Source organism: Cavia porcellus, unplaced genomic scaffold (assembly GCF_034190915.1).
Source record: "Cavia porcellus strain 051 isolate PalLab524CR breed Dunkin Hartley unplaced genomic scaffold, mCavPor4.1 scaffold_25, whole genome shotgun sequence".
In the NCBI taxonomy this organism is placed as follows: domain Eukaryota; kingdom Metazoa; phylum Chordata; class Mammalia; order Rodentia; family Caviidae; genus Cavia; species Cavia porcellus.
Window position 1 is genome coordinate 15,989,342 of NW_026947508.1, and position 14,770 is coordinate 16,004,111.

Below are 14,770 nucleotides of genomic sequence, written 5' to 3' on the forward strand. Positions count from 1 at the left end.
CTCAATTAATCCTTACAGTACCCTTACAAAGTGATCTGAGGTAGATCCCACTTCAGAGGCAAAGAATTAAGTTCCAGCGAGGCTGAGCGACCTCTCTGCAGTAACACAGCTCATTTGAGAAAGTCTGGTTAGAGCTCACTTCATACCACCCAGAGGTGCAGCTAGCTTTACCTGAGGCTTAGCGGGAGCCAGGCTCTGTGCAAAGTGCTCTGAACCATCTCGTGCAAGTTAACAGTTACAGGGGGACAGGGTGGGATGGACTCAATCTTAGCACAGATTGAACTAAGAGCCAGCTGCAGAACCAGTGAGATCAGGATCCACAGGCACAGTGCACAGGCCTGGTTCGGGGTCTAATTGGGAAGTGAGACAGCTGGTCCCCCTCTTCCCCTATCGGCTCTGTGTGGATTCCAGAGCGCAGCCTTCTTCCCCTGATGGAAAACGAGCCGAGGGTGAGGCTGGGCAGGAAAGGAAGGCCAGGTCTCCAGTCACCTGCTTGTGTGTCCCTACTTGTCTCTAAAAGATGCAGCTCTTTACAGTCATAACTGTCCATTTTGAATAATCTCTTCTCTCTCAGGATTTCTGTCCCTCTGAGAAGATCCCCTTGCAGGTAGCTTTTTCTATATTACTACTACTGAGTCTCTTAAAGACTCAGTTTTTTAAAAATGCAAGTATCTGTCAAATTTTGAGTTCTATTCTTTACCGCCTGGCCTCTCTCCCTGTGGGGATCCCAAGACAAGCAAGATTCAGCAGGAGGGGGTGATGACCAAGGCTGGGCTGCTCAGGGCTTTGAGCTGGACCTCTGTGGTTCTGGAGGAAAGTTCCACGGGGTGGATGGGAATCAACAAATATTAACTAGGCATAGGACTGCAAATGAGACACCTGTGGGTCTCTAACCTGAGGATAAAGCCAACACCTAGGTCAAAAGGACTTTGGCTTATGGCTTATCCTGTAGGCCTGATTATCAGGAAGCCACAGAGACTCCCCTCCATGGAAAATTCGCTGTCAGATAAAACCGATACAACTTTCACTGGACCATGACCTTAAAATCTGATCTAGTGCATCCAGCCTTGGTTCCTTCTACCCACTACTTTCAAAACTCAGTCAGGGCTGGAGATTTAGCTCAGCGGCATAAGCACCTGCCTTGCAAGCAGGCAGTCGTAAGTTCGAACCCCAGTACCGATAAAAAGGAAAAAGACAAAAAAAAAAAAAAAAAAAATTAAAAAAAAAACTCAGTCGGCACTAGTCAAGGACTAACTTGCATCTTGAACTCACAAAAGAAAAAATAAATAAAAAGACCATGGTCGGGCTGGGGATTTAGCTCAGCGGCATAAGCACCTGCCTTGCAAGCAGGCGGTCGTGAGTTCGATCCCCGGTACCGATAAAAATGAAAAAGACAAAAAAAATGAAAAAGACAAAAAAAAAAAAAAAAAAAAAAAAAAAAAAAAAAAATTAAAAGACCATGGTCACCAGCTCTTGTGCACCTGCCATGTGTCACATTGTACTGACATTTACACAAGCGCTCTCCAGGGCTCTAAACTCTGCAGTCTAGGTCATATTCATCCCATCTCACAGAGGAAAAGACTGAGGCTCAGAGATAAATACCTTCCCCAGCAGGATCCCACCGTGAGTGACAGGCAGACACTAACCTGCTTTACCTATTCCAGAGCCTTCAGTCTTGGCATCCTGCCTCCTCTTTGTTCTGACCAGCTCTGCCCAGCCCGGCCAGCGGGTGCAGAGCACAGCACTTCTCCGTGGCCCGTGCCTCGGTTTCTCTCTTGGTGCTTACCAAGCAGGTGCTTGATGATGGCCTGGTTGTGTTCCCAGAGGTTGCTGAAGGTCCCCCAGCGTGAGTGGCCATCAGGCACAGGATTGGCCTTGATCCAGCCCCCGCAGGCGTAGCTGAAGAAGTCCTGGCAGGGGTCTACTGTGGGGTCCATGGAGTTCAAGATGGAGCTGGTCACTGACACGCAGGCCTCACTCAGGCACACTGGGGGTGTTCCTAGAGGGGTCAAGGACAAAGGCCAATGAAGGGTGGGCAGGGAAGAGGCTGTAGGTGGACAGTGCAGGTGACGTGGGGCCTAGGGAACACAGACCCCAATTTAGTCCTGCCCAGAAGGTCTTGGAACAGAAATTAGATCTCTAATGAGAAAATATTTTAATAAATTTATGATCTTCTGGCTTATAAAATAAGACTTCTGTTTAGCTGTTTTCTGTAGCTTCAAAGTACCTGGAACTGGGGTGGGGTGTTTTAATCTTTCTCCCCACAAAGATTCACTGACTACTGTTTCCCGATGTTCAGTAAACATATTCACACATTCCTCTGACCATGTATTCAACAGAATAAAATTCTGAGTGTCTTCCACGTTCTTCTTCATTGAATAGTGTGTGTGTGTGTGTGTGTGTGTGTGTGTGTGTGTGAGAGAGAGAGAGAGAGAGAGAGAGAGAGAGAGAAAGAAAGAGAGAGAGAGAGAGAGAGAGAGAACAGCATGGGAGGTATAAAAGGTAAAGTTTCCTTTATGAGCTAATAATCTAGTTAGGGATAAACATATAAGAAAAGTCAAAAAATAACTGTAGGAGACGCTGCCATTTATTCTATGGAATAAACTGAACACTGACTGTGTGTCCAGAGGGTGATGCCCCAGAGACTGTGCCAGGTCACTGGAGGGAGGGGAGCGAGGCAGGGCAGCCAAAGGCCTGAACCGTGGCAGCCCCGCAGGAGGCAGCAAGATGACCCTGCCTCTGCTCAGCTGAAGGACCCAGGCTGGGCCTCATGCCAGGTGACACGAGGTGCTGAGGTGACAGCAAGGACCACGTCCTGAGTGGCTCTGCACCAGGTGCTTCACACAGGCTCATTGTCTCATCCAACCCTCACCACATGCATCAGATATAGGTGTGATAATCCCGGTGTGAAGAAGAGGAAACTGAACCTCTCACAGAGGAACCGGAAGAAGGTGACCCCACAGCGTGGGACAGCTGAGAGCCGAGCCCGGGCCTGCCCTGGTGCAGCAACTCCAAGACTGCATTTTCCTGCTTCCTCCCCACCGCTCTGCCAGCCATGCCAAGGGCTGGGGCAGCCAGACAGGCTTCCCCACCACACGAGGTGGGTGGCTCCCAGACTGCTAGACCTGAGATCAAATCTCAACTTTCTGCTTCTGCCTGGGGAGCTTCCTCAAGTGACCCCACCTCTCCAAGCCTCAGTTGCTCTGCCTAGAACAGGAGAACTGATTTCACCGCGATGATGGGATGATTTCATGGCCGGGCACAGGGCTAGCTTTCTCAGTGCTTAGGGTCCGAGGGTCCCAGGCTAAGCTTCAGAGAGCAAGAAAGAATGTGGGGTGGGCTGCAGCGACCCCCAGTTCAGTCAGAAACATATCACAAAGGTCTTACTAATGTCCATGAATGCACACAGAGTCCTTCAGGTAGATAAAGGACTTGGGAGCTGCACAAGAGCAGGAACTCAGGTTTCTTTCTTTCTTTCTTTCTTTCTTTCTTTCTCTCCTTCTTTCTTTCTTTCTTTCTTTCTTTCTTTCGTACTGGGGATTGAACTCACGACTTGTGCTTGCCAGGCAGGCCCTTGTGCCACTGAACTATATCTCCGGCCCCAGGGTGACTTTATTTTGCTATAATTATGCAACAATTAAACATGATTGAACTACTGCATATGAATATGCAAAACGCTTTCGATGGTGGGGGTGTTGCTGCCATTTTCAATATTTCTAGATCGAATCATCTCCATCAGGGTTATTACTTCAGGCCCCAACACGGGACGGCTGGAATCTTCACGGGGAGACGGGAGGAAAACTTCTGCACAGCTTGAAAAAGAGCATATTTACTATTATGATACAACTTCGTGTTTGGGGAAGGGAAAGAATACCTATTGTTTTTATATAGCAAATCACAGGAAATCAAGCTGGACAAACTCTTGGTTGGCAGAAATACCCTGTGGACTGACAGTAAGGTAGCCTTGATTTAAAAATGAAATGAAGAATCATACAGCAGTTGTAGAGATCTGAGTCCTTTGCTGAGTACCTCTTCTGCTCTGCCTGGTTCCTCTATGGTGCTTAAGCAATGACTGCTTGGTTATTTAACTACTTAATGGTTTATAGATCTTAAAACAAAGATACTTAATGGTTTCTGGGTCCTGAGCTAAGCTTCCTGCTCCCGAGGAAAATCTTGCGGGGCTCTCTCCCACTTTAGGCCCTGGGTTGCCTGGGTGACTCCTCTCCCAGCATGGACTAGGCAGTGTCCTGGGCATCGCCAGACTCTCCTCCCCCTGAGAATACGAACTTGAGGGGAGGGATGGCATCTTGTCTTTATATGTCGTTTGGTCAGCACTTGTTGGGCTTCTAGCAGCTGTTCCACATATGTTTGTGGAATAAATAAATGACAGACTGAACGAAAGCACTTTGGTCCAGCACTCGGTCACCACCTGCAGAGGCAGGAAGTAGTTCTTCCCGCTAGGAAACGCACAATCAGTTGGGAAAGCAGGCGCCAGGCCCTGATCCAACTCACTCATCTGGACGGTGCCCCACCTCAATGCACCTAAGACACTTTAAAATATTCCGAGAATTTGTTTGTTTTGCTGCTACTACTTACAAAGTAGCTTCAAGATTCTGGAAAGCGGGGCCCAGCAGGAAGATAGATTAAGATGTGCGTAAGTGCCCAGACATCACCGAGACATGGGTTTCCAGAATCATCAGAGGCTTTGCTTTGACTGGCCTGATGTTGATTTAAGTGTGGCCAATGTCAGCACTGCTGCTGAGTAACCAGGTTACTCTCAATATCTGAGGTGGCCACCACTTTCTCTGACCTCTGACCTAAGGGTCACTGGGCTCTCAGCCCAGTTCAACTGCGGGGGAAGAGGGATATTCCTCTCCTTGGTCCAGACTGGCGAAAAAACCTCTGAGGCGCTGTAAGTGGGATAGAGGGCCTCACTTGATAATATCAGCAGACAAGTTTTGGGTCTGATCACAAGGAACTGTCTCCTGGGGGCTCCTTTCTGGTTCCAAGAAATGAAGATTCTTCTTGGGAGCTCTTAGGGTGGTCTTGGGACAACAATGGCTGCTGGGGTCCACCCCACCTTCCAGTCTTGGGCCAAGAGCTGGGGAGGTGGTGCTGGCCAGGGCCACACACACAGGTGAGATACTCTGAACTGAAGCTGATTTAGGAGGCAGGAAGGCAGTTGCAGTGCGAGGATGGTCAGCCTGTGCCCCGCTGGCAGAGCTGGCACACGCACATACACGTAAACGCACACCTGCACCGTCACACACGCTTCCAGTAGAGAGAGGCTGTTCCCTTCTTACTAATTATTCATTCAACTTACTATTTGGACACCTACGGTGTGCCGGCACTGTGCTAATATACATGGCTGAAGGCCTGGACATCTGTACTTAATTAAGCAGATATGCATTAAGCACCTGCTGGGCCAGGCGCATCTGGTAAACCACCCATAAAGCATCATGTCATTAAACAATCAAGCGATTATTTCTTAAGTACCAAGTAGGTACTTAGTCCAGTGTCTGACAGTCAGTCAGCACTCATTAAATGCTGGTACAGTGTATAACTATGTGCCCCACCCAGGAGAGATGCAAGGGTGACCCAGCTGAAGTCCTTGCCCTCTCTCCAGGTTCCCAGGCCCATTCTTTCCCCAACTCCAGCATGGCTACCTCATAGCTGGCACCTTTGCTGTGGGCGAGGCACATACAGCCACAGTCTCTCAGATGGGTCAAGGGACCAAGTTGGTGGCAAGGTCCCCTCTGGCTGCCTCATCTGGGGACCATCAGACTTCTGGCTGTGGAGCCACAGGAGAGTGAGGGACTCTGGGGTCGGCTGGACTCCCCTGCAGGACTTTAACCTGGACCCACCCTTTCTAGTTCTATAAGCACTAAATGTACAGTGAGGCACTTGGCCAGATCTACTGGGCTGGATGCACAGAACCAGAGTGAGGTCCCTGGCAGCAAGATGAGAGAGGGACCCATCCTGTCGCTGTGCTGTGTAAGGTAGGACCCACAATTACTGAGACACAAAGGGCTGGGTCACCGGACAGCTGCTCTGCGGTACTAACATGTGTATCCCGTGATTCCAAATGGACGTGGGGCCCCCTCACGCCAGCCCCACAGCCTGTGGGAAACCGCAGCTGCCCCACTCCTTCCCCCACTGGCCACGTACCCCTGGACAAGTCACTCAGTATCAGAAAAGGCCCAAGAGTAAACACACCTCAGAAGGGTGTGAGGAGGAGGAACCGAGGGTGCAGTTGTAAAGGACAGGTAGGATTTGGCCCTTGGCAACTGTTCACAGGCAGAAGCTGTCACTGCTATTCCAATGGCACTACAGATGGCAGACCGTGTCAGCCTGCGTCCAACCAGCCCCCCAGCCTGCTGACAGTGCCCAAGCTATTCAAGGCACCAAAATCTCCCCGGAGCCATCCCCAAACAGGACACTGTCTTCTCCTGTTTAAAGTTCAGAAGACACAAGTGTTGGGAAAACAGGTGACTTGTCTAAGGTCACACAGCCTATGCATTACCAAGTCAGGATGTGGACTCCTGTCCCTCTCACTCCAAAATCTTCATACTCCTTCAGCCCCCAGGCTGAGTCTAGCTCAGGACGCGGAGTCTAGCTCAGGACGCGGAGTCTAGCTCAGGACGCTGAGCCACTAGGCCTTCCATGAGGCCACTCTGAGCTCAGGCAGCTCAGGCAGACACATGGACACAGCACAGGGTAGAAGGGAACCCAGCCCACCACAGAACACAGAGACACCTACTTGTCCGGTACTGGATGCCCAGTGCTGTCAGGCAGGCCACCAGTCCTGCCGCCAGAAGTGCCACCAGAACTATCAGCCGCTTCTCCACCTGGGTCCGCGTGGCCCAGCACCTCTGGCTGCTCCGGGAGTTGCGGAAGTTTACCTGCAGGGAAGGAGGCAGGATGGGTAGGGGGGATGTGAGCCCAGGGTGCCCCCGCACTAGGAGGTAGGGGCTCTGGTGCAAGTTCAGGCCCTGCGGAGGCATGGTGCTGTCCTCCTGTCTTAGGGGTGGTCCAGTCCCCACAGGATCAGCCCTAATCCAGGGAAGGCACTGTCATCCTTTTTGGTAGCTGAGATTTGCTTCCAGCTCAGCCCAGTTGGCCTTGTGTTTTCTGTTACCCGATACCGGAAAAAAAAAAAAAAAAAAAAAAAAAACTATAGCGTTTCCCTGTTTCTCCAGTAAGGAGCTCAAAAAAGCACAGGATGTTTGGACTTGAGGCATCCAGCAGTGTCAGCTGGGCTCTCTGCAGAGCCCCCACATTCACAGGCTGGGGACAAGGGTAGTATGACCAAGCTCATGCTGCTGAGAGGCAAGGACACTCTCAGCTCAAGCCCTCACAATTTCACGTACAATGTGTTATTCATTCTTTGTTTACAAATGAGGAAACTGAGGCACAGAAGGGTGAGACCCTAGCTGCTCCTCACACAGCTAAGTGGGCAGAACTGGAATTTGGACCGGAGTCTGGAAATTCCAGAACCCGTGTGTGGATCAGAGATGTGGGTCTGAGGATCTGTTGGGAAAGACACGGGAGGAATGAAATGCTCCATTCAGGCAGGTCCTCAAAGGCAGAGAAAACGTCCCCAGCCTCCCAGTCTGGCTAAACAGGAAAGGAGGCACAATGAGAGGAAATGGAGGGTGTGGTGGCCCTCCGGGCTCGAGGAGCGCCAACAGGGCAGGCCCCTCACACTCAAAGCCAGTTCAGGGTTCTCCTCTCTTCCAAAAGGTGCTTCCTGCAATAGCCAGGCATGCGGGACGGGAAAGGTCTACTGGAAATGGCTTGGTTTGATGATTCCTCCTTGCACAAACAGCTGGGCACAACTCAGAGTTCTGTGGAAGTATGGAGCGGATAACAGTCTCCTTTGCTTTTGACAGCCCACAGCCCAACAGGGAGGAAGATAAAGAAAAAAGCAGGGAAAGGTGGGGGTGGGGAGGTCAGTCTGGGAAGGCTTCCTGGAGGAGGCAATATCTGGGTGGGGTCTTTAAGAATACATAGGAGCTGGCAAAGAGCACAAGCCCCAGATCCTAAGAGGTGTTGTAAGCCAGGACTTCCTCCTGAGGACTGGGAGGAGATGATTAGCATTTCCCTTTGGGAAGGGCAAGGAGGAAGCTTCAAGGCTAGGCAGGGAGTGGGACAGAGCAGAGAGACTCCTCAGGGGACACAGCATGTCAGGGGGTCCGAGGAGACCCAGATTCTGACCTGCAAAGATCCCCAAGCTGAGGAGGGGGTCCCCTCAGAGCTGGGGTGGAGTCGCTGGGCAGTCCCATACTGACACTTGGGGATCTGAGATGGTCACCGTAGGAAGGGTCACCATGCGCAGCTCTAGGAAAGAGAAAGTACTAACGACGGCTAATGAGTGTCCGAGGCTTCGCCCTGGGCAGGAAATGACAGGGACGGGGCGCCAGTCAAAGGGAATAGGAACACTATCTGTGGAAGAAAACCGGGTGCTAAAACCGAGAAACAGAACTTTAGAGTTGGTGACATTTCTGCAGCAGGCCAGGTAGAGGGAGGAAGGCCATTTTAAAGACCTTTAAAAATGTTTCTTAAAAACAAGAGAGGTGAAGATTTCTGAGCACGCTCCTCGCATTCATTACGCTTTCATGTGACACCTGGTGAAGAGAGAGACACAGAAAGCCTTCAAAGGTTCACAGAGTGCCTTTTCAGACACTGAGAGTCTCAGTTTACCTGGGGTGCCAGCAGTCAGAGTGGCCCCCAGGACTGGAGGCAGATGCTGGCTCACCTGGGGACGCTCACGTGCGTGTCCCTCTGCAGCCTGTCCTGCCCCAGATATGTCTCAGCCTTCCCTGTGCGTGGCCTCTCGTGCTCCAGGATCACAGCTCAGCTTGGAGGGTGCACAGAGGCAGTGATTTCAGTGGCTCCCCCTCTGCCAGCACCCAGAGACCAACGTTAGAGCACCAATGGCCAGGAAAAGCAGGGAAACCTCAGAGATGCTCCGGTGAGGGAACAAGGTGGGGCCAGGAGCAAAGGTATCCAAGGAGGAGAAAGGGAGAGAGGGCAGATTCCAACAGGAGGCAGATGAAAGGGCCCGAGAGGGAAGGAGAGAGCAAGTTCCAGTGGCAGCTAATATAATAAGTATCTCCGGGTTCACTCCGTGCCTACGCATTCTGTTTTGTTGTGCAATGGTGGAATTCTATCTTCGCTGCATCTCTAAGAGAAGAGACACAGGAAATGTGTGTGTGTGTGGGGGGTGAGGGGCAGAAAAGGGGACACAGCCTGGCCTTCCCGAGCCGCAGCCTCCTCCCAACCAGGCGCTCCTCAGAGGAGCAGTCAAGCTGAGCCACATTGTTCCATGTCAAGCGAAGTGCTGAATCTAAACAGATGGTGTTTGCCGCAAATTAAATTAGAATTAAGCCAGAATTGAATTAACAATTCATAGTTTCAGGCAAGAACGGCAAACGGAATTTGAAAACAGGATTTTTAACCTTTGCCACGTTCTTTGCTCAGTTTGCACTGTTGGGCCAAAAGCCCGCTGGGCTCTGGACAAGCAAGCATGATCCTAAGCATGCAGAAGACGCAGAGGTGGCTCCTGGGGGCTGGGGCTGGGGTCACCCAGGGGCACTGGGTTTGGCTCAGGGACTTCTCTAGGGGACAGGGCCCACATCATGATGCCATGGGTGTGGCTGGGGCTCCTTACAGCCATCTGGTCTCAGCTAACATCCCTTTCCTCTGAGTCCCCTCTGTGAGACCAGAAGAGGATCTCATGAGATGAGCTCACATCAAGAGGCCACACGAGCAGTTTCTCACTTTCCTTTAGAAAGTGAGCACGTCAATCATGGGACACCCGGCCGTGGCCACTCAGAGGGCAGGAGGATTAGTGGCCAGCAGCCCATCCATCTCGGGAGAGCTAAGCGGGACATGGCTGTGGGCCAGGGAGCAGGGCCGATGCCTGGAAGGTGGCGTTGAGGGTCTCTGTGGACACATCCTGCTGGTGGTCATAGTTTCCTACTCATCATGACATGAGGCAGAGACAGAATGAGACCAAGAGAAAAAGCAGGTCACCCTCCAATGAGAGTGATGAAGGGGGAGACCAAACAGAAGACAGAAGAGCTAGAGCCAGAGAAACGAGAGAGGCAGACATACAGACAGACACAGTCACAAGAGAAAGAGCTGAGCTGCTCGGCACAGGAGTTCCCAGAGTTTCCACAGCTAAGGGAACAAAGCCCTAAGCAGGGATAAAGATCGGGTTACCAAACTCTCCTAGGTTTAAAGTAAGAACAAGTTCTGCAGGTGAGGACGGGCACTTGCCTGCGGCCCCGAGAGCCAAGCTGGCAGTGAGAAGCTGGGCTAAGCCTGGTTTTCAGGGCTGGGCTGAGGGAGAAGGCACAGGCTTATGCTGAGCCACTGCCAAATCCCCCAGGGACCCGGGGCTGCAGGGAGCTGCAAACAGGAGTCCTCTGCCAAGGCCTGGCAGGGTACCCACCCCCTGCGGCCCAGAAGCCCAACACTGGGAGGACTGGCAGGGGCACCAGGCTGCCAGCCTCAGGGTCAGCCTTTTGGAGGAGGCAGACCGTGAGAGCTCAGTCTGGCGGGGCCTCTGTGATGGTGTCAGCCTGGGGAAGTTTCGTCCAGTAAAGTTCCATGAGGTGGACTCTGGTGGAAGCCACGAGGTCAGCTCAGAGCACAATTATGATGTCCTCTTGTTCCTCAGGTCAGCCTGACCGCTTATCTGCCACTGTGCCTGTGTCTAACCTTCCTCACATGACTGGTAACAGCTCCAAATATTCCCCTTCGTAGGTGAGAGGGTGTAAAAGGAACCGAACCTCAAGAGCAATCACAGTCTGGTACTTAGGGGTATTTAGCGTTTCTTTGCTTCAGTGGGACACTTAGCTAACCATGGCACATGGGAGAAAGATCAAATCCCCGAGAGGTCAAAGGCCAGCATGACCCCACTGTGTGTGCCCGGGCAGCCTTGGACCTCAGGCTGCCTTCTCTAAAATGAGGAAGCCAGGATGAAGTCTCAGGTGTGACCATAGTACCAGAACTAGTGGACAGAATTGAAAGGACCTCATGGTAAGTACCAAGTGGCTCAGCCTCCAAAGATGGCCCTGGCAAGGTGAGAGAGAGAGAGAGAGAAGCAGACAGACAGACAGACAATTAAGCACTTAAATTCCTCAGCTTTCTTTTTTCTTAAAACAAACACAGACTTCGAAAACAAACTGGGTGAGTCTCAAAAGTTTGGTCTGTCAGTTCCCAGACTGGCTGCAGGAGTGACCTTGGCTATTTTACTGAAGATCTGTGCTCAGGTATGGTGGGATCAGGCACTGGCTGTGGCAGGGCTGAGGTTCTGAATGGGGAGAGCACTTCCATGAAGGAATCACTCAGCTGTTACCACAAGGATTGTGCTAGCAACCAAATCCATTTTCCGAGTGCTACACCATCTCAAATGACTGCCGCAGCTTGGAGAGGTGAATTAAAATGGTAACCCATTTTATAAAGAAGGCCCTGAATTGCCTTCAGGTATCACAGCCCATGAAAGCCAGAACTAGGGCACCAAGTTAACGGCTGTGTGGCTTTAAATTCTGTCCTCGGTTCGAAATGACTCATTTTAGTGGATTGCAAGTCATTTGTGCCTAAAATGGGCTAAAGGAAAAGAAAAATTCTTGAGATATGGTACAGATAGTACTTCCCCCCAGCTATACTCAACGTCAATCAACACATCCAGGAGTAAAAGTGCCAGGGTTAGCTGAGAAACGGAATTTTCCACTTATTACATATTGGTGCTCAGTTTTCCAACGGACTTCAAAAACCAGGAAACCTCAGGCCTGGTGTGGTGGTACAAGCCTGGAATCCCAGCAGGGGAGACCGAGGCAGGAGGACTGCTGCAAGTTTGAGGCCAGCCTGGACTACATAGCAAGACCCTGTCCTCCATCTCCTCAAATCTTGAAACATGGAAGAGCTTATCTATATAACTGCCGATCAAGAAAAAAAAGACTTGGGATATAGCGTGTGTTTTTAAAAGACTAAATTGAGGGTACAATTGTGTTTCTAGCCATCAATCTTCAGGAAATAATCGGGAAGGCTAAAATATAGTCCTTCATAGTGTGACAACCATTGGGTCTAAGCTGCCCAACTATACTGGATTGGATTGAATATTTTTTTATACATTGTTAGCACAAAGTGTTATGTTTTAGATTTTTTTTTTTTTTTTTTGCGGTACCAGGGATTGAACTCACGACCTTAAGCTTGCCAGGCATGTGCTTATGCCACTGAGCTGTATCCCCCACCTGCCTGCCTGCTTGCTTTCATTTTTGAATAGGCCTGGAGATTGAACCCATGGCCCTTCAAACTGAACTATATTTCTAGTCCTTTTTTGTATTTTAAATTTTGAGACAGGCTCTTGCTAAATTGTTAAGGTGCCAGGGCTCAAACTTGCAATCCTGGCTCAGCTTTGCCAAATGCTGGGATTATAGAAATGTGCCACTGTGCACAGCCACATTAAAAAAAATTTTTTAAAATGTTTTATTTCTTCCACAAATGAGCATTATAAAGCTTTTATTCTGAAAAACCTCAATGACTGAAAATATGCCATTAACAGAAAAGCACTCCTAATTGAGGAGACCAGGTCCTGATTCAGCACAGCAAACTCTGGCCAGTGGCACTGGTTCTGGGGAAGGTATGCAGGCTCCCACAGAAATGCCCCAAATCCTTAGGCAACCTTTTTGCTTTTTTCTTGCTTGGAAGGCAGAAAATATACCCAGTAGGACAGCTTGACACAGGGACACCAACACTGAACTTCCACGCATACAACAGTGATGTGACCATAGAAATGTCCCTAAACTTCCTCTGCACCCCAACTTCACCATGAGTACCCGAGGCCTTACCTCCTAGCAGACCCCAGAATCCGACTCTAACTCATCTCAGAGATGAGGGAATTATGACTGAAAGAGACTTGGCAGCCTGTCCAAGGTTATGTGTGGAGTCAGATTCAAACTGGGTCCCTCGTACCCCAAATCCATGCTCTGCCAGAGGTCTCACCTGTCTATAAACTCAAGCGGCTGCTGTTGTAACAATAGGGCACATTATTATTATTGTTGGTTCTGGGAATCGAACTCAGGACCTTGTGCTTGCCAGGCAGGTGCTTGTACTGCTGAGCCATATTATCCCCAGCCCAATAAAGCACATCATTTTGTTGTTAATTCTGAGATGCTTTTGTGCTGATATGTTTAGAACCTTCTAAGATGAAAGATGAGAATGAAAAGCTTGCTGATTATATTCTGTTTTGATTTGGGAAGGGAAAAGTGCCTGCTACAGAAAAATAATTTCCTGCTGGATTTAGCTTCTTAAGAATAATTCACAGGGAAGAGTCTAGACAGTGGGGATTTGTCGCTCCTAGATTTCTAGCTCTGTGACTGACCTGAGGCAAGCTGTCTCCCCTCCTACAGCCTCAATTTCCTTCCCATTGGCAGTGGTCCTGAAGCGGTAATGGACTGATGGAGGTAGGGGTGCCATCTCCCACCATAAAAAGCCCATGGGTTTATGAGTTCAGATCCCCTGGCCCGGGAGAAGGTTCCCTCACTGTTTGCTAATATCATTCCAGCCTGAAGAGGTGTGCCGTCTAGGGTTGGGCCTGGCAGCTGTCTCCACTCTTCCTAAACTTGCCCTAGGGATGAACCAGGATTAGGTGTCAGTTCATCAACTGGCTAAGGATTATCAACACATCCCTTGGTCCATCTGGCACAAGTCCTCCTGGACTAAGGTGTCAAAGCTTTTCTCCCCACGCTGGTTCCCAGATCGCCGTCCTCCACCCCCCAGCTCGGGTGTTCACATTTCCAATTCGTTCCCACCCACATCCACCTGCGCTGAGCACCTGGGCACAAGTGTCCCAGGGCAGCCCCACAGAGCGCAGCTTTGTGACAGAGGGCCACAGGGCCAAAAGTGGTCTGTGCTTATGTTAAGAGACCCTCAGAGCAGCGCAGGAGGGAAGGAACTGTGCTTCCTGGGTGGGCTGAAAGGGGAGAGGGAGTGACCTGCAGAAGCTGTCCCAACCGAGGAAATTCAGGTGTGTGTGGGGGGATAGGAATAATGCCCACCAAATAGGGTGACGGTGTCTCAGGTGTCCAGGGCTGAGCACGGGGTCCTGGGATGCAGAGCTTTCCGTGCTAAGATGGGGACAGTGTTAGACTCTGTCACTGCTGTCCTGTGTGACCCTAGGCACCCCGCACAGCTTCTTTTGTAAAAAGGCCCCAGGACCAGCGCAGGTCTGTAGAGTGCTTCAATTCTGCGACCTGGACCTGGACTGTAGTACCGAAACAGGTGGCCCGGTGGCTTTGAAGGATGTGCAGGGCTGGTGAGGATGGCGTGGGGGAGCCTGGAGCCTCAAGGGCGCTGCTGCTGAGTTAGGGATCCTCCTCCAGGCTCACAGCTGCGGGACGCGCCCCCCACCTTCTACAGGCAGGCAGGATGGGGGCGGGGCGGCGCCAGCGCGCATGCCCAGGCCTGGGCCGACCGAGCAGGCGGGCGGGGCTCCTACCTGCAAGCCATTGGGGTACACTTCGCCCTCGGAGAGCGAGTCCACCAGGTCCTCCTCGTCCAGTGTGGCCCGCTTGTAGGTCGACATCTGTAAGGCCAAATGCAACACAGACTCTCTGAGTGCCTCCATAGCCTGCGCGCTCGAATGGAGAAGCGGCCCGGCGCCGCCGCCGCCTTCGCGCCCCGCCCCGGCCGGGACACCCGAGACCGAGACCGGCCCCACGGCCGCGGCCGCCCCTTCCCGCCCTCTGCCCGCCCAGGA

General features: G+C 51.2%; 1 protein-coding gene across 2 annotated transcripts in view; it reads right to left on the reverse strand.

Annotated features, from left to right (window-relative positions):
* Ece1 (endothelin converting enzyme 1) overlaps positions 1–14,770 on the reverse strand; it is a 92,291-nt gene that overhangs the window by 33,530 nt on the left and 43,991 nt on the right. For both annotated transcript variants that reach the window (XM_005004318.4, XM_005004317.4), the window contains exons 2-4: positions 14,510–14,596; positions 6,761–6,902; positions 1,787–1,999 (exon numbers count right to left, since the gene is read on the reverse strand). In XM_005004318.4, coding sequence (XP_005004375.2) covers positions 1,787–1,999; positions 6,761–6,902; positions 14,510–14,596 — 442 coding nt within the window. The remainder of the gene's footprint in view (positions 1–1,786; positions 2,000–6,760; positions 6,903–14,509; positions 14,597–14,770) is intronic.